The sequence below is a fragment of the Lolium perenne genome, chromosome 2 (assembly GCF_019359855.2).
Source record: "Lolium perenne isolate Kyuss_39 chromosome 2, Kyuss_2.0, whole genome shotgun sequence".
NCBI lineage: Eukaryota > Viridiplantae > Streptophyta > Magnoliopsida > Poales > Poaceae > Lolium > Lolium perenne.
Window position 1 is genome coordinate 32,586,113 of NC_067245.2, and position 18,885 is coordinate 32,604,997.

General features: G+C 48.5%; 2 protein-coding genes and 1 pseudogene across 2 annotated transcripts; 1 reads left to right on the forward strand and 2 right to left on the reverse strand.

Moving 5' to 3' along the window:
• Positions 1-303: 303 nt before the first annotated feature.
• LOC127329863 (berberine bridge enzyme-like Cyn d 4) lies at positions 304-1,981 on the forward strand. The gene has a single exon (XM_051356280.2). It carries the CDS (start codon positions 304-306, stop codon positions 1,906-1,908), a length of 1,605 nt encoding a protein of 534 aa, XP_051212240.1. The 3' UTR covers positions 1,909-1,981.
• A 4,847-nt stretch (positions 1,982-6,828) lies between these two features.
• LOC139835979 (momilactone A synthase-like) lies at positions 6,829-8,202 on the reverse strand. The gene has a single exon (XM_071825958.1). The coding sequence runs from the start codon at positions 8,146-8,148 to the stop codon at positions 7,240-7,242; it is 909 nt and encodes a 302-aa protein (XP_071682059.1). The 5' UTR covers positions 8,149-8,202; the 3' UTR covers positions 6,829-7,239.
• Positions 8,203-14,260: 6,058 nt separating this feature from the next.
• Positions 14,261-16,884, reverse strand: LOC127331727 (NF-X1-type zinc finger protein NFXL1-like; annotated as a pseudogene).
• Positions 16,885-18,885: the final 2,001 nt, after the last annotated feature.

The window sequence follows — 18,885 nt, forward strand, 5'->3', positions numbered from 1 at the left end:
AAGTGCTTTCTGAGAAAAAATGATACATTTTAATTCGGCCTGGTCCATACGAGATCTGCATGTATATTTAAGGACTCTATTGCCCACGCTGGATCACGTTTGGGAGTATCAATTTAGTCAACATTTTCCGGTTTTGGATTGCTAATCGAGCACACCGCTCGATAATTTAGTCAACATTTTAATTCGGCCTCAATAATCATAGTAGTACTACATAACTTTACTTACGCGTTTGCAATAGATAAAAAGGCTAGCGAAGGTCGTCCACGACCACGAAGCTGGATGCACGTCGAGTCAGCGAGCTCTATGGCTATGGCCTCGTTGCGAACAATGGCGCTAGCAATGCTCATGATCTCTAGCTTATTCTTCCATTCTTCCTATGCTTCCTCAGATGACTTCCTCCGGTGCCTCTCGGCGTCCATACCGAACAAGCTTCTCTTCGCCCAGAGCTCCCCGCGGTTCCCGTCGGTCCTCGCGTCCTCCGTCCGGAACCCCAGGTTCCTGATGCCCTGGACTGCACGGCCGCTCTGCATCGTGACCCCGACGAACGCGTCGCACGCCCAGGCCGCCGTCGTCTGCGGCCGCCGCCACGGCGTGCGCCTCCGCGTGCGCAGCGGCGGGCACGACTACGAGGGCCTCTCTTACAGGTCGGTGCAACCCGGCGCGGCGTTCGCCGTGGTCGACCTCGCCCGCCTTCGCTCCGTGCGCGTCACCCGTGGACCTCACGCCACCGCGTGGGTGGACTCCGGCGCGACGCTCGGGGAGCTCTACCACGCCGTCGGGAAGGCGAGCGGCCGTCTCGCGTTTCCCGCGGGCCTGTGCCCCACGGTGGGCGTCGGCGGGCACCTCAGCGGCGGCGGCTTCGGCATGCTCCTTCGCAAGCACGGCCTCGCCGCCGACCACGTCGTGGATGCCGTGCTCGTAGATGCCAAGGGGCGACTCCTGGACAGGAGCTCCATGGGGCGCGACGTCTTCTGGGCCATCCGCGGCGGTGGCGGGAGCTTTGGCATCGTGCTGTCGTGGCGGGTCAAGCTCGTGCCCGTGCCGCCGACGGTCACGGTGTTCACCGTCGCCAAGTCCGTCGAGGAGGGCGCCGTAGACATCCTTGCCAAGTGGCAAGAGGTCGCCCCGGCTCTCCCTGACGACCTGTTCGTGAGGGTGCTCGTCCAGGGACAGGTGGCCACCTTCCAGTCCCTGTACCTAGGCACCTGCGATGCGCTCCTGCCAGTGATGCGCCACCGCTTCCCGGCGCTCGGCGTGAACCGAAAGCACTGCAAGGAGATGAACTGGCTCCAGTCTGTAGCCTACGTCTACCTCGGCGCCGGCGCCACCGTGGAGGGCATCCTGAACCGGACATCCTCCATGGACGCCGTCTTCAGCAAGGCCACGTCCGACTACGTTCGGCGTGGCATCTCCAGGGACACATGGGCGGAGATCTTCACCAGATGGCTTGCGAGGCCAGACGCCGGGTTGATGATCCTGGACCCCTACGGTGGCAAAATCGCCGACATGCCGGAGTCCGCCACGCCATTCCCGCACCGTGGAGGCGTGTTGTACAACATCCAGTATATGAATTTCTGGGAGGGCGCCAACGAGGAGGCGGCGCGGGCGGGGTGGGTCAGGGATGTGTACAGGTTCATGGAGCCGCACGTGAGCAAGAACCCGAGGCAGGCCTACGCGAATTACAAAGACCTTTGGCTCGGTGAGAATGTTGTCGGCGCCGGCGCCATCAGGAGCTTTGAGGCCGGCAGGGTTTGGGGCGAGAAGTACTACAAGGGTAATTTCAGGAGGCTCGCCATGGCCAAACGTGAGATAGACCCTGACGACTACTTCAGCAATGAGCAGAGCATTCCGCCGCTTGCTGTCCAGCTCATCTTGACGAATATGGCGCAGGTGGATCGATCCTACTGATTGATGTATACGTTGTCAGGTGAAAGAACCCTCAAAGACTGCGAAAACTCGTAAGTGAGCGCGAGCTTGGGTGATCCGCATATCCATACTACATCAACCCGTTGGAATTTTTACCTGACGTCATAATTCGCAATGTACAATGCGCTGTAATTCAGCCAGCCAATACACCCGGCTAAGTTAGCCAACCACCCAAACCGTTAGCATCAACCGAGTGGCAGCCACAAAGGGAACAGAACGCGGGATACCTGTGCTCTGGACGCGATTTTGCAGAGATGGGGACGAGATCCTGTTCCAGTTACGGAGGTTGCTGAAAGCAATATATGTTACACTTGACTGCACAAATCTCTCTATAAAATCTTGCCAACAATAGAATATCTAACCGACTATAAAATCTTGCCAACAATAGAATAGTTTTTTGGGGGCTGGCAGCTAAAATAGGCCCACATCGGCACGTTCTAAAAAGCGTCGGCATGTTTTCGAGCCCAATAGAAACGCCGACAACCCCGTGCCGGCCCCTTTGCAAATGACGCGGATCGGGCGAGCCGGCGCACGGCACGTCGGTTTTCGCGCGTGGGACCATGTTGGCAGTGGTAAGAGGCGACGGGTCGCATTAAAAACGACGTGTGGCGGATGGACGTCGGCGTCAATAGCTCCGCTCAGAAACCGAAGCAGCGACGAGGACGGCAACTGGCCACGCGGTATCCACCTACCTCCCCGATGCGCCTTCACTGCGCGTCCGCCACCTCCCTTAAAACCACACCGACGCACTTCTCTTCTCCCCCGTATTCCAACCCTAGCCGCCACCACCACCAATCTTGCAGACGCCGCACAAACACCTCGCGAGATGGCGCACAATGCCGAGACCGGCGGCAGCTGCGGAGGTGGTGGACTCCGGTCGCTGCAACTCACCTACGACGAGGCCGGCGTCCTGTACTGGTAGCGCATCCCCGTGCCGCTGCAGTTTAAGCTGCCTCACGGGTAGAATCTCTCCAACGCCGGCTACGTCGTGCCGCTGACCGGAGACGTGCGTCCTCATCGCCGAGCGACGGGCGCACATGTCGCCGGCCGACCGAAGCCAGCCGGCGAACGTGCAGAACAGCCCGGCGTGGCCGTGGCGCTTCCAAGACGAGTGCGGCATCGAGCTCGCGTGTTCGTCCGGCCGCGACGCCAGCCGTTTCAACCGTGTCAGCCGCCGGGCCTGGTGGCAAGGCCACGACGTCGACACGGCTACCGCCCACGCATCCACGGCATCGACCCCATGCGCGTCCCGCTCTACTACCCCTAGGCGAATGCATGGCACCGGAGGCGCCGACTCTACAGAGGCCGCCGGCAAGGACCACATCGGCCCATTCACGCTCTGGCTTGTCAAGCGCCGGTGGTTGCACGCGCCTCCTTCTGCAGGTGTCGTCATCCACAACAACCCACGGCACACGGCTTCCGCCCCGGCTCGGAGGACGCCAGGGATGCTTCCATGCCGGCGCGTCAAGGAGGAGGATGTTGCTCCCTCAGCGCCGCCTTTGTGGGTGAAGAGGCAATGGTGGGAGATGGAGGCGGAGGCGGCCCTCCGTGGCGGTGATTACCCGGAGGACTTCCCTAGGCAGCACTTCATCGGCAGCCGCTCTATCGAGAAGGACTACCGGCAGATGAGGCTCGACCCGCGGCAGACTGCGGTGTGGTCCGCCATGGACCACGGCGAGAACTTCGTTGACCTCGCCGGACCTTCTGAGTCGCCGACGCCAAAGGAGGAGGAGGATGATTGGTCCTTCGAATTTTCCGGCGATGAGATCGGCAACGACGGTGATGACGCGAACAACCTCGACTACAGTGCCTTCCGGGGGCGCCCCTAGTTTTTTCTTAGTTTTTAGTTCAAATTCGAGTATAAAACTAGTCTAAATTCATATGAATTTCATTTTTTAAATGTTTTTAATTTGAATTCTATTGGGGGTTGTCGTATGGAGGGGCGTATGGAGGGGCGCCGATGTGGGAACACCTTCCTCAAATGAAGGATACACTGCCGGCGCCCACCATATGGCAGCGCCGGCGCCTATTTGAAGAGCGCTAGTGAAGATGCTCAAACACAACTCGGGTCTTCGGGTGGCCTGGTAAACCACAGTTGGAACACTTCGCTTATTTCCTAGGTTTTGGTACAGGATGATCCATTAACTACCTCGTACATGATGGGCCAAATGAGGTGCACACCGACATGTACCAGGCGCTGAAACGCAGTTACAAACTGCCTGGAATTGATGTCCATCGAACACCCAGCCGCTTGGTCTTTAATTCGTGTACGAGACGGTGCAGCAAAACTACGGATACAGATCAGGTGACATGCACCTTTTGCATGTCACCGTGTGACATGCGGCCTAAATCCAAATTTAAACATTGCGAAAAAATCTGAAAAAAATCATGCATGTTCACAACACATATTAAGATAAATCCTAAAAATTTCAGATTAAAATTCGAAACATACATCGAGAAACAAAAAAGAGAAACTCAGATGTGAATAGTCTACAGAGAAACTCAGATTTGAATTCGGGAACTAATCATGACAGATTTCTCTTTTTTGTTTCTTGATGTATATTTCGAATTTTGATCTGAAATTTTTAGGGGTTATCTTAATATGTGCTGTGAACATGCATGATTTTTTTTCAGATTTTTTCGCAATGTTTAAATTTGAATTTAGACCGCATGTCACACGGTGATATGCAAAAGGTGCATGTCACCTGATCTGTGTCCCAAAACTACAGCGTATTGCTTCATTTAACAAATCATGTCCCGTTTCATTTATTGCGCTTGCATGCTTGATCACCACTCGATATCACTTTTGATTTACGGACCAAAGGAGCTCGGGCGCCATTCGTCCGCTCTCTACATTGACGCTACTATCATCCAATCGAACGTGTGCATCCAACATGTTTCCATTCTAGCAAAAATAAACAATATGAGATAATGGTTTTTCTAATTCTTATTGATATAGAGAAGAAAATCTTTATTTTACAAATGACTTTACCTGATTGGACACATCCATACCCAACAATTCCAGGTATGGCATATTCTAAAATCAAATATACATATAAATAGTATCATACATTTTGTTTACTGCCACTCATAAGTTTCCGTGCGCAAGCATGAAATCTTAAAAAGAAATTTTTTTGTTGTAAATGAAATTTGACGAACCTATAGAGCAGGTGTATTGGCCATGTACATTTTGTAGATAAGCATATTGATAAGCACAATATTTTCTATGTGGCAGTGTAATTATTGTTGTTTGTAGTACATATACAGTGTAAATATAGCTCATCCCACTAGATAGTGTAAATTTAGTGGAAATACAGTTGTAGATAATCTACAGATGTGCAATGTTTTCATTTTTTATTTTGTAAATGAACTAGAAATACTCACTGTAAATGAACTGCAAATATTCAGTGTAAATGGGATGCTAGTTTATCAACCAAATAGTTTCGTAGATTTTATGTGTACCCAGTGTAAATACAGTTGCAAAACTGGAAATACATTTGGAAATACAGTTTGTAGATGAACTAGAAATTCGTTTTGAAAATAGGATGTACATGTTTGCTTTGTATATCCGTAGATTTAAACATATGTAAATACAGAGTAAATATGGATAATTTTGCGTAAATAAACTGCAAATTACAGAGTAAACATTGGTAATTTTGTGTAAACAAACTGGAAATATACCCCCATAAAGCTTATATAGCTACTATACCCGATGTGGTCAACTGATTATATTGATTTTGCAGTGTGATTTTACTCTTGTTTTAATGATCATTGGAGTGACAACTCAAGCGCTAAAAAAGGTAATCTTCTAGTTATTTATCATATTTTGTAGTAGCTACAATGTTTCTCCTTTTAAAAATCTTTTTCAATTTTACTCTATCAGTGTTGAAGGCATATGTAGAATGAAAGGTGGTGGTTAAAAAATAGAATTCACGATTAGTTTTCTACCTATTTCTCATTTCTCCTTTGCAAACTCTTTTTCGATGTTACTCTAGTGTTGCTTCTGTCAGTGTTGCTTTCATCACTATTGATAGGCATATGTAGAATCAAGCATAGTTAATTGTTTAACATCCTTGTTTTGATGTAATCAACAAATATAATCCATGATGAGTTTCTTAGGTGACTATCAAATAAGGATGGCTACTAAAATCAAAGCAATTTACATGTTAGTGCTTTTTCATTATCAATCCTTTTTCCTCAAGGTTTGTTGAAGTAAACAGAATATGATCCATGATTAGTTTTACAGTTTCCATGGATTGAACAAATACAAGGATAGCTATTCCACGATTCTTTGCATGAACAAGCAACAAACGTAAAAGAAGAGAATTTGTAGGACAAGCTAACACAGATAGCCTGGAGAGAAGGTAAATTGCAGGAACCTGGCTAATAAGCTAATTGTTTTCCAAACGAGAATCTGCATCAATAGGCTTGTTCCTATCATCCCATCATCTTCTCCCATCCTGGAAGTATCCTCCTTGTTATGTTTCTTCTCCTTATTCTGTCTCCTCCATATAGATCTGCGCGGTTGTGCTTTTTTTTCCTTTTCTTCGATGCAAGAAGGTGCTTAGGCGTAGGACGAAGCTAGAAAATAGATCCGATGGTGTCAGCTCTATGTTCAATGGTGTCAGCTTTCCAAATAAAAAATGATTAGTGAAAATTTAATGAGGGATTTACAAACATTACTGGTGTCAGCCGACACTAGTGGCAATGAAGCAGCTTCGTCCCTGCTTAGGCGCAACCCAGGGGGAGTTGTTAGTTTTTTTTTCTAGTGTCAGACCACGAACTGGAGAAAAGAATATGAAAAGAAAACCACTTTCAGGAGTTAATGAAGGAAGGACCACGGACAGCAGTCACATTTCTATTGGACAAAAAATCCGGGTGATGCCGAAAAGGAAAACACTCGAATGCCAAATAGATAGTCCCTGTAATTTACACACATGCTGTAAAGCGAATTATTGAGACTTGGGTTCAGCGAACCCAATATCCAACCACTAAGTTACATAGTTATCAGACCACTAACTTACAAAAAAATTGGGGAGGGGAAGTTTCGTTTCAACTATTCATATGAAACTTGTAATTTTTACTTTTTTGTGTAAAATAGCACGCACATACATATGTGCATTTTCTACATGCAATGCAAAAAAAAAATCATTTGAAATTTTTAGAGGTAATACGGAATTTAGGGCGCTACACCAACTCGGCTTCGGTTGAACCAAGGTTCAGGGCTTCAGGCACGTATTTTCGCACGTGCTGCAGTATTTCAACACATAAGGCCAGAACACATCATCGCGTCGTCAAGACCTGTCAACGTCGTCAGGGCGGCGGCATGTTAGGCACCTTCCCCACGGTGAAGCCGCCGTCGACGACGAGGTTGTGCCCGTTGACGTACCTGGCCTCGTCGGACGCCAGGTACAGGGCGGCGGCGGCCACGTCCTCCGCCGCGAGCGCCGGCCCGTCCATCTCGTTCATGTCCCTCTCCACAATCCGCCTGCGCTCCTCGGCACTGGCCCCGGGGTAGCACACGGCCATGTACCGCATCACCATCGGCGTCGGGAGGAAGTTCGGGGAGATGGCGTTCACGCGCACGCCGGAGCGCGCCATCTCCCCGGCAACGGCGCGCACGAGCCCCAACACCGCCGCCTTGGAGACGCTGTAGGCCGGGTACGCCACGCTGCCCAGCACGCCCGCGGTGCTGGCCGTGCAGATGATGCTCCCGCCGCGGCGAGGCACCATGACGCGCGCTGCGTGCTTGACGCCGGCGAGCACGGCCCGGGCGTTGACCGCCATGACGCGGTCGAAGTTGGCGAGGTCCAGCGAGCCGAGAGGGACGGGCGTGAGGTCGCCGCCGATGCCGGCGTTGTTGAACATGATGTCTAGCTTGCCGTGGCGGGAGACGGCGAGGTCGACGGCCGCGGCGACCTGCTCCTCGTCCTTGACGTCGCAGCGGGTGTAGGATGCTGAGTCGGCGCCGAGCTCGGCCGCCAGGGCGCGTCCCAGGTCGTCCTGGACGTCCACGACGACGACCTTGGCGCCGTTCCTGACGAACTCCACGGCTGTGGCCTTGCCGATGCCGCTGGCCCCGCCGGTGATCACGGCCACCTTCCCGGCCAACCTCTGAGAGCTCGAGGCTGTGGAGTAGCTGCAGTGACGGAGTAACCCGACGGGCAGCGCCGGCGCGGCTTCGTTCTTTCGCCTGAAAACGAGCTGCGCCGCTCGGAGCATCTTGCCGGTCTGATCTCGCGTTTGAGCTAGCTAGCTGGTCTCTTGGATTGTGAAGTGTGAGGCGAGTGTGTTACTATTTAACAAGACGACGATGGACGTCGGGCCGGATGACTGCAGCTACGGCGCCACTTGCCGAGAGCGCCGATCACGTATCCATGTTGTCTTCCTAAAGTGAGAGCATGCATCATTGCGTGCGACATGACATCTGCAGTGTTTGCACTGCAGCTGGCTTACCTGCCCCGACAATCCCTCCGGTTCATATTAATTGACTCTATGTGGATGTATCTAGACACATTTTAGTTCTAGTACATAATTTTGGCAACGAACACACCTTAATTTGGGTTGCATTATTACTGCTTCACTTTGAAAAACCATATTAGTGGCCTTGGTGTTGTCTCTGCATGATATTGGGCTGTGAACAAGCTTGCCAATAGTCTTTATGTGATGTTAAGTTGTACTGGAGGTTAAACTTTAGATAACAAGTCATTTATGTATGTTTATATAGTTCAGCACATAAATTGTATTCTCCAAATAATATTTACGGTCGTCCAGAGTGTAAGTTAGGATTCTTGCTAATAAGCATGAGAATGAAGACCAATTGAAAAAAAAAACAATATTAGATCGTTACAATCATTTTTCACTTTGGCTACAGCCTTCTATATTCGAAGATCAACCATATATTCTTCTGTCAAGTGAACAATTTTATATTTTGGTGGTCCATACCTGTTTTTCCATATATGTAGACGAATCATAAAATGCATTGTTTTCACCAGCATACTCTTTTCGCGAGTGATTATTCGAGTGGTGCCGAACGTACTGATACTTTTGTTTGATTGTATCATTTATTTAACTGTATAATATTCTCATCAACCTTTTCAGCTTTATACATGTTATGTGATAAAACTTACAATTAGTATTAATTGTATCCGATACAGGGAGATACGGGGAGGCTTCTTTTCAACTTATAGGATGGCTTCTCTCACAAGCAACCCTCTATCAGTCGCCTAAATTTATTTAAATTTCTAAATTTATTTGTCAAATACTAGTTTCAAAGTTAAAATAAATTTAGGAGACTTTGACATCGTCAGCAAGACGCAAGGATGACAGATTGCAACTCAATGCCCTGTGTTGGCAGCCATGATGTTGTAAATATTCCCACCTCGGCATTCGCATTTTTTCACAAATATAACCCCTGATAAAGCTATTTTCTTGTCTAACCCTATGGCAAAACTACTGTACTTCAATATCTGAGCTATGGGTTTGACGTCATAAAAAATAGAGCCAAAATTATGAAGATAGAGCCAAGGTAAAACAACACAGAAACACGCTAGGTAGTTCGACGCCAATGCCATTGGCGCCGACCTCACTTTGGCTCCGTGCAGCTTGGTACCGACATTCTTCAGTGTTATATTCTGTTGGCACCGACCTACATGATTTTGGCTCCATTCTTGATGGCACCAAACCCAGGGATCAAATTTCGAAATAGTTTTGCTAATGGTCAGACTCAGACAAAAAATTAGTTTCAAGTAGGGGTTAGATTTGTCAAAAAATTACTGTACATTCAATGCCTACTATACACCTGTACATTCAATGCCTATACACTGATGGGCTAGTATGGGCCTGAATTTGTTTGTGCAATCAGTTATGCTTACCGTGATCATATTTATAGGGAAGCCTGTATTTTTAGCCCACATTGGACCCAAGCCGCGTTTGGGAGCCGCGATTGGGCGCCTATTTCCATCCGGTGCCCCCCAATAGCCATTGGACCCAAGCAAGAGATGCAGCAGCGTAAGATAGGGGATTATGCGATGTAGAAACATCCTTTTGCTTCAAAAAAAAAGAAACATCCTTTTGCTTTTCTAAACCAAACACATGATATTCTAAATGGAAGCAATTGAGCAGGAGAACCTCATCTTAAATAGAGATCTTGTCTACGAGCAGCAAGATCCTCAAGTTCACATGGCAGGAAAGAAACTTGGGTCTTATTCACAGGGCAATAATAACATTATTAGCATGCATGCGAGCTTCAGTCTGTTAAATATGCATAATCTAGCAAATCATAATGCAACATTTCCTATATGCAGAAGAACTACACATTTGTGCTGTAAGATCACGCTTGCAACCGAAGAGCATCAGTTGTGCACGAAATCCACGTTCTCAATCAAAAGCAACAGAAAAGGCAAAAATAAATCAAACATAATAAAGAAACTGAGATAAGCACTGAACACAGCCCAAGAGTAATATAAACGTTCAAATATAATTTAAGTTTTGCAATACTTGTCTGCTATCTTCATGTAATCTGAGCTAAATGAGCACAAAAGATGCCACAAAAAATTCAAAAATAAGAACGAACAATTAAGCTCTTGAATATTGTTTCTACAAGAATATATATTTCAAAGTACTTGAAATACTGATGGGTAAAAGAAGTAAAAAAAGAAAGGGAGAGGTGGACAAAGAAATCCAGAATTATGCACTTACCTTACTTTATTTAAGGTAATATGCAAATATATCACATATTACTGAGTTGCCGGACTAATTATTCATTCACATATAAGAATAAAAAAATATCGCCTCAAAAAAATTGTTTGCCTTGCTGATTCTCAATAGATTTTCCTCTAGATAAAGATATTGAAAGTTTATGATATTTCATATAAAGCTCTTAACAAAACCTGAAAAAAAACATTACGACGAACAGCCATTTCAGCTACTAGGACCGTGCGAGTATGTACTTTAGTAGCCAGAGATATGATCAAAGTAGAAGTCAAAAATATTATAACTCCACTAATGTTGTGCTTTTTCTGCTTATAGATCAAATATATTATTAGCAGAAAATAAAGAAGCTGCATTCCCTAATTTGGCATTTGGCGATTCTGTAAAACAACCATGATATACCTCACTTTTACTTAGCCAAAAAGAGACCACAATAACACGGAGCACGGAGGACTGATGAAAATTCAAACTACGATGTACGTTGTGGTAGTACATGACCTTATACCTTATATTCAATGCATACTACCTACGAAATACCTTATATTCAATGCATACTACCTAAGAATAAAGTTAAAGTGATAGAACCCAGCTGAGATCGGTAGAGATATCAACTTGTAGCCTAGCATTACTACCAAAGAAAGTGGACCTTCTGATCGTGTGAATCGAAAGATACTGCTAGTGTTTCACTACTGATTTTCTACATTTTTTTCTGCTCACCAAATAAGATACAAATTTAAAACCTGATTTCCTATGAAATCATCGTATGACACTGCAACTAACAAAGCTTTATAACTCATGGTGATCTGGCATCATCCTGATCTATCTGGTTAACCAGCTAGATAGAAACTATTTTCAGAACCAAGCAATGCATGGCCAGGCCGAAATAACGCAGGAACTCTAACTAGCATGATTCGTGTTCTTAACTTCTAAGATTTCAGATCCTTCGGGCATGACCCTGGTTAGTAATACAAACCTAGCGAAAGGAATCATCTAACCACCACAACTGACAATGTTCTTCCCCTGCAAAGAGCAACCTGCATAAGAACCTGAAGAAAACATGATAACACTGTATAGTTCAGTCTGTAAAACTGTGAATTATTATACCTGAAGAGTTATTTAACAGATATATGATAAATGTCTGTGGATATGTGACTAATTAATAGGCACAGATGTGAAGAATTTGAAAAACAAAACTGAAATGAAATATAACACAAAAAATGCGAAAAGAATAGGAACAATTACCTGCAAGATGGATTGTTGTTGCTGTAGATCACTCACGAACATCCCTTGAGGCTCGAAGGAGGGCGATGTGGCAAAAGAGCAAGGGGCTGTACGTGAAGGATGGCGAGCCCTCGGACGTATTGCAGTCATATATAGTAGTCTGTAGCTCTGGCATTCAAGTCATGGTGGAAACCGTCCTTTACACTTAGCGTCACACATGTGCAAGCCTGACTTAATATACCTCTGCATACAAACAGGAGTGAATAACTCATCTTTTCTAAAGCGGGAGACTCGCATTTGAACAACCAAATCTGCAATGCATATTCCATTATATTTGTACGCCGATGTATTCTGATGAAGTAGAGAAACTGAACATGAAAAATTAAACGTAGCTCTAAGAGCACTCTAAATTACCGACTGTGGAACTTCGAGCTGACACTTGCTGCCCCATTCCTGTTTACAGCTGTGAATGACCATGCAAAGGGAACGACGTCGTACGGCTTTGGAATTCGCGTCGATGATCTCAGGAAGGCCTAGCGAATAGCATGGTGGACCATCAGTGGTGAGGGCCGGCTACTAGCGTGTGGGGGAGGCTTGAGGGCCAATAGTGACCAAACGAGAACTCTGACAGGGAGACCTCACCTTCCTTTTTTTAGGGAAATGCCTCACCTTCCTTGCCCACCACAGCCAGCTTGTGTAAGCCGGGGCCGGAATAACAACGAGTAGGGAAAGGGAGGGAAAACGCACATTTGCATCATATTGTTTTGTGAGCGTTCTAGTTCTAGATGAAAAACATGCTGCAAAACTGAGTACAGAGATGTAGACATGTGTTCTAGAAATATTCTAGGTTGCTAAATCTGACATGCATTCTAGATGGAAATCATTCCAAGGAAGGATATGTTAGATTTGACTTAATAATGACATTTTGTATAAGTTTTAACTAATTCTGCAGTTGTGATGTTAAAACAAACAAAGGGAAGCACATCTATCTCCCTCCGATCCCTTTTAATCGACTCGGATTTAGTACAACTGTGTACTAAATCCGAGTCAATTAAACTGGATCAGAGGGAGTATTAATTATTGATTTTTTCAGTTACTCACAGGAATTCACAGAATTTAGAATTATGAAGAGAAAGAAACATGAATATGAAACATCTGGTAGATACTTGATATATTAGGAAATGAACAGAACTATCACATCACTAACCACAATCTGTGTATCAAATCACTGGAGGAGGAGCAGCCTCACCTTAGAGCAACCACACAAAGGAGCGCACCTCACAGTAAAAAGAAACAGGCAAGGAATCTGCAACCTACAAACAGAGGAAGGCATGCATAGAAATCTGAAAATTAGTAGAATTGCTTTAGCACATGTAACAAAAAGTCCAATTAACAATTTCACTTTGAAAAGTGATATCTATTAGACAGCTAAAAGATGAAAAGGGCTGGCACAGGATCAAGACCAATAAAACTGAAACTTGCTAAAGCAATTCTAACCGTCAGAAACTTGCATCATCAGGATTCATGTTAGAACAATTTTTATTGCACATTCTAGTTTTATTAGGAAGGCTAAATATGTGATGCCACGCATGATGCATCAGCTAGTCAACTTGATGCAATACATAAGCTATTCAACTTGGAGGTAAAATCCAGCTGAAAATTTACTGTATATAACCAATATTTAATGCACCAGTGCCTAGTGTTGATTACAAAAAAAAAATGTTGATGATTTTATTTTCAGCATAAAAATAGAAAGAAAGCACACATCCAACAGAGGCATTCCATCGAACATCAGCTGCACATCCTCAATAGGACCAACTGCACAGTGGCAAAAACCCAAATATCAAGGTGTACTGCTGCAAACTGAAGCTAAAGTACTGAAGTCCAAAGGTGCAAGTATAGAATTAAATCAGGGTACACTTTCACTAAATGTGCAGCTATTGAATAGATCGAACTGGCCACCTGCAGCTATCCGATTTTGGCCTTCCACTAAATGTAGTAGCTTTCCAAATCTCATGGAACCAATTATAGCGAACACAGGAAGAACAACTATTTCCATCGCATAAGAATCGGCTGTGTTTGTAAGTTGTATATAACTGAACAAAAAAAACGATTTGTACTTGTAGGATTTTGTGGAGGATAGTGCAACTCTAGCATTAAGACCCAGCACAGAAGAACTTGTAGCTGCGTACATATCAACAGAAGCAAAATCTGTACGGCATTTCCCCCAGGCTACTGCATAAGAAAACATTAGCACGAGAACGACTCAGCCTAATTACAGGCAGCACACAAGGAATTCATAACATACGTGAGATCACACAAAGTAACATCCAAACAGAGAAAGCGAGGAGAGAATAGAAGGCAAATTTATGCCATATTTCTTCTTAGTTCAAAATTCAATTGAAGGTCTGCAGACGAAGGAGCAGCCTTACAGGGGGATTGCCCCAGTGACAGAATCAGTACTTCCCACCGAACAGTCAACAACCAACAATAGGAACCTACTTGACAGAATACTAGGTTCAAGATATATAATATAGTCAAAAAAGACCGAGAGATAAATGATATCCGAATGAAAACAAGGCATCTCGACCAAACTGCCTACGCCTCATCACTTGCACGATTCTTCCCAGTTTTCCACTTCGAAGTCCGGCTGCAGCTTCGGCACTGCTTGCCCAGCGCTCTGTGCTGCACTGGACCCAGCATCAGTGCGAAGATGAGCTTGTGGAAGCAGGAGACTCCAGAGCAGTCAATTTGTTGGTACCCATGACTTGACCGTGAGTATCAGTACGCCTCCACGCTGACCTTGGAACTTGACCAAGCACGCTCATCCCTGAAGAATGGCCGAGTACTGTCGAGTCTCCAGATGATCCAGGCTCAGAGGCACCACCAGCCTTGTTCCATGGATTGGCACTGCTCTTTGCAGCGGATCCTCCGTCCCTCTGTGCCCCAGCCCACACATTGCCTGTTGACGAAGCCTGAGTGATGCTGCTTGGGCAAAACATCGCATCACCCTGGTATGCAGACCCATAGTCCAGACACCTCAGCGCTGTCGCAGCTCTAGCCGGATCACGAGAGGAAGGATTCAGTCCACACTGACGGTTGCATCTTATATCCTTTGAACCACAAGGGATGTTCCTCAACAGCACATGTCCCCCGATGCACTCTCTCATCACTGGCACAACACAAGGTGGGCACTCCCCAGAATGGCATTGGTGGGAAGCTGGATGCCCACAAGGCTGAGGGACCGTGCACCTGTGTGGGCACGACGGAGTTGGTGTCCCGCACGGCTGCGGCGGCGGAACAGACGTCCTGCCACAGGCACAAGTGAGGTCGTGGAATATGGTCTCGCGGCAAGGATCGCAGTGGCCGCTGTGGCAGAGATGCTGGCATCCATGCTGCCCACACCGGAGCATCTTGCCGCACGGTATCAGGCAGAAGTGAGGATCCATGCTGTCGCCTTGATGCTGCGCAAACGGCTTCGACAGCAGGCAGCAGCACTCGCTGCACCTGTGCCTCCCGCAGTTCTTCTTGCGGCCACAAGGCTTGCTGCAGCGGAACTCTCCCACCGAGGCCACGATGTAGCACTCCACCATCTGGCCCGACGAGCCACAGCGGCACCTCTGCTCGACACGCACCAAGCACGGCGGGCACTTCCCCTCGTGACACGTATTCTTGCACCTATGAACCCCGCACGGCAATTTCCTGTCGCAAACCTCGTCGCAGGTGGGGATCGGGTCCAAGCAGCTCGCCCTCTCGTCCTCCTGCAGCCTTGTCTTGCCGCAATGGCACGTGGTCACCTTTTCCGGCACAAGCTCGCACTCCCCGCACGGCCCCGGGTGGCAACGAACCCGGCAGGCATGGTTGCCGCACGACAGACCATGGCCGCAAACCGCGCCGCAAGAGAACACCCCTTCCTTCTCCGAAAGCTCCCCCTTGACCGCCATCTCGCCGCACAGCACGGTCTCTGTTTTCCGGCCACAGAAGCAGTGCGCAGAGAAGCTCACCTGGCAGCCCCCGCAAGGCCCGGTGTGGCAGACCTTCTCGCAGCGGTGCCGCCCGCAGGGGAGCAGCCGCTCACACTGCTGCCCGCAGGTGAGCGGCGTGGTCCGGTCCGCGCACCGCCGCGTGATCGACCGCTGCTTGCCGCAGGGGCACGGCCGGTTGGGAGCGAACCCCTTGCAGGGCGGGCATGGGCCCGGGTGGCACTGCAGGACGCAGACGTGCGGGCAGTTGGTGGCCGCAGCATCAGCGTCGGGGGAGGCGCCGTTGGCAGGAGCGGGAGCTGGTTTCGCGAGGGGCTTGGAGCAGCGGTGGCCGCAGGAGTGCGGGGTGAGGAGGAGGTCGTTGGGGGGGTCGCGGCGGCCCCCGCAGAAGCAGGTGTAGGCGATGTCGTTGGCCGGCACGTCCTGCGCGGACTGGCACCCGGGGCAGCGCCAGGAGACGGCGGAGGCGTTGGAGTGGGAGGCCGGGGAGCGCGCCCACTTGCGGGTGCAGGCGAGGTGGAAGATGGCGAAGCAGCTGGCGCAGGACCAGACGGGGGCCGCCCTGCCCACCATGTCGTAGCAGATCATGCACTCGACCGCCCCCCGCGATAGCTTGTCCTGGATCTCCTGCACCAGCTGCGGCACCGCCGCTCGGGGGTTCGCGGGAGCGGGAGCGGGCGCGGGTGTCACGGGTGTGGGCTTCTCATGCGGCGGGCCGCGGCGGGGGATGATGGTGCTCCTGCTCTCGTGCGGCGGTGTTTGGCGGTAGTTGGTGTTCCTGTGGTGGGCGTGGGAGGCCGGGATTGTGGGGGCGGAGTTGTTGTTGCGGTGGTGGGGAGGAACGTAGGTGGGGATCGGACGGGGGTCGGCGGCGGCGGCGGGGGTGGGGGAAGGCGCGGCGTACCGAGGGCGCCATAGGCCACGGGAGGAGGCGGGCGTGGGTGGGGTGTTGTCGTTGCCGCGGCGTTGATCGGTGGAGGGCTGCATTGGGCGGCGGGGCGGGGAACCTAGGGTTTCTGTGCCCTCCGCCGGGGAGGTGGGGGTGGAGGCGGGGAGGTGGCGGCGGTGGAAGAAAGGCGGCGCCGGCGGCGAGCGGTTGCGATTGGGTGAGTTTGGGGAGTGGGAGAGGGTATTTGAGGCGGCTTGCAGACGACGGCAAGTCGGCGGTGGGGGGAAGAAGATGCGTCGCGGTTGCGGGCTTGCGGCTGGGTCTGTCCGTGGATGCTTCGAGCGCAGACCCTATTGGACGCACGCCCACGCGTGGTGGCCCGGCCCATCACGGAAAGGTTTTCCGGTTTTTTGCATTTTATGTCGGTTGTTTCTTGTTTCCCCTGGTTTCTGGTTTTGCGTTTTATCACGGAAAATGTGAAAAAAAAAATCAGTTTTCATTTTTTTTTTGAAATTGAATATTTTTCAAATTTGGAAATTTCTGAAGTTTGAACTTTTTTTTGTTAATGAACATTTTAAATTTGAACATTGTTTGAACTTAATTTTTTTGAAAATTTGAACATTTTTTCAAATCTCTTGAATCCAGAAAATTTTCAAAATAAAACCATCTAGGAGTGCAGCTAGCGAAGTTTGTTCATGGAGGCCTCAAAAGTCGGGCATTTTCTCAGTCAGTATGCTTACAAGCTAGTTATACCTGATCGGTGTGTTTTTTGGTACTTCTTGCGAGGATTAGACGCTATCGATCAATGCTGGATAAAATTATGGAGAGCCAAAGTTCCAACCAAGGTTAAAATCTTTGCATGGCAAGCGGAAGCTAACCCACTGGCTCTACAGAAGAAAACAAATTGCGAAGGAATATATGAATATAACGGGATTCTGCATGAAAGATCAAGATGTCGCCTAGAGGGGGGGGTGAATAGGAAATTACAAACTCTTGCGGATTTGTCTTGTATGAATGCGGAATTAAACTATCGTTTAGTTCACAAGCACAAACCCTACATATGCTAAGCTCAATTAAGTGTAACAATGGCAACTAGAGCTAAGCAAGATAGACACAAGATATATGTAGCACAAGTGATAGCAAGATATATATATATGCTTCAAGCACGATGGCTATCACAAGGAAAGAGAGCTCGGGTATAGAAATAACCGAGGCACGCGGAGACGAGGATGTATTCCCGTGTTCCCTTGCTTTGCAACAAGGTACGTCACGTTTGGAGTAGTGGAGGTCCCACGAAGGATTCCCCGCGCCACGAAGGCTCACCCTATTTTCCGAACCACACCCACGAAGGATAATGGCCCTTTCCTTATGGTTAGCTTTTCCTCCGCTCCGGAGATGGCAAGCTCCACAACCACTTCACAAGCTCCACGAAGGAGAAGCCCGGGCCTCTTCACAATCTTCTTGAAGAGATCACCAGAGCACTGATACGTCTCCGACGTATCGATAATTTCTTATGTTCCATGCCACATTATTGATGATATCTACATGTTTTATGCACACTTTATGTCATATTCGTGCATTTTCTGGAACTAACCTATTAACAAGATGCCGAAGTGCCAGTTGCTGTTTTCTGCTGTTTTTGGTTTCAGAAATCCTAGTAAAGAAATATTCTCGGAATTGGACGAAATCAACGCCCAGGTTCCTATTTTGCCCGGAAGCATCCAGAACACACGAGAACCGCCAGAGAGGGGGCACAGGCCCACCAGACCATAGGCCGGCACGGCCTAGGGGTGGCCCGCGCCCCCCCTATAGTGTCGTCGCCTCGTTGACCTTCTGGCGCCGCCTCTTCGCCTATTTAAGGGTCCTCGACCTAAAACCTCGATACGAAAAAAAGCCACCGTACGAGAAACCTTCCAGAGCCGCCGCCATCGCGAAGCCAAGATCTGGGGGACAGGAGTCTCTGTTCCGGCACGCCGCCGGGACGGGGAAGTGCCCCCGGAAGGCTCCTCCATCGACACCACCGCCATCTCCATCAACGCTGTTGTCTCCCATGAGGAGGGAGTAGTTCTCCATCGAGGCTCGGGGCTGTACCGGTAGCTATGTGGTTCATCTCTCTCCCTATGTACTTCAATACAATAATCTCATGAGCTACCT

Coding starts and splice junctions, on each gene's coding strand:
- LOC127329863 (XM_051356280.2), top strand. CDS start 304: ATGGCTATGGCCTCGTTGCGAACAATGGCGCTAGCAATGCTCATGATC.
- LOC139835979 (XM_071825958.1), bottom strand. CDS start 8,148: ATGCTCCGAGCGGCGCAGCTCGTTTTCAGGCGAAAGAACGAAGCCGCG.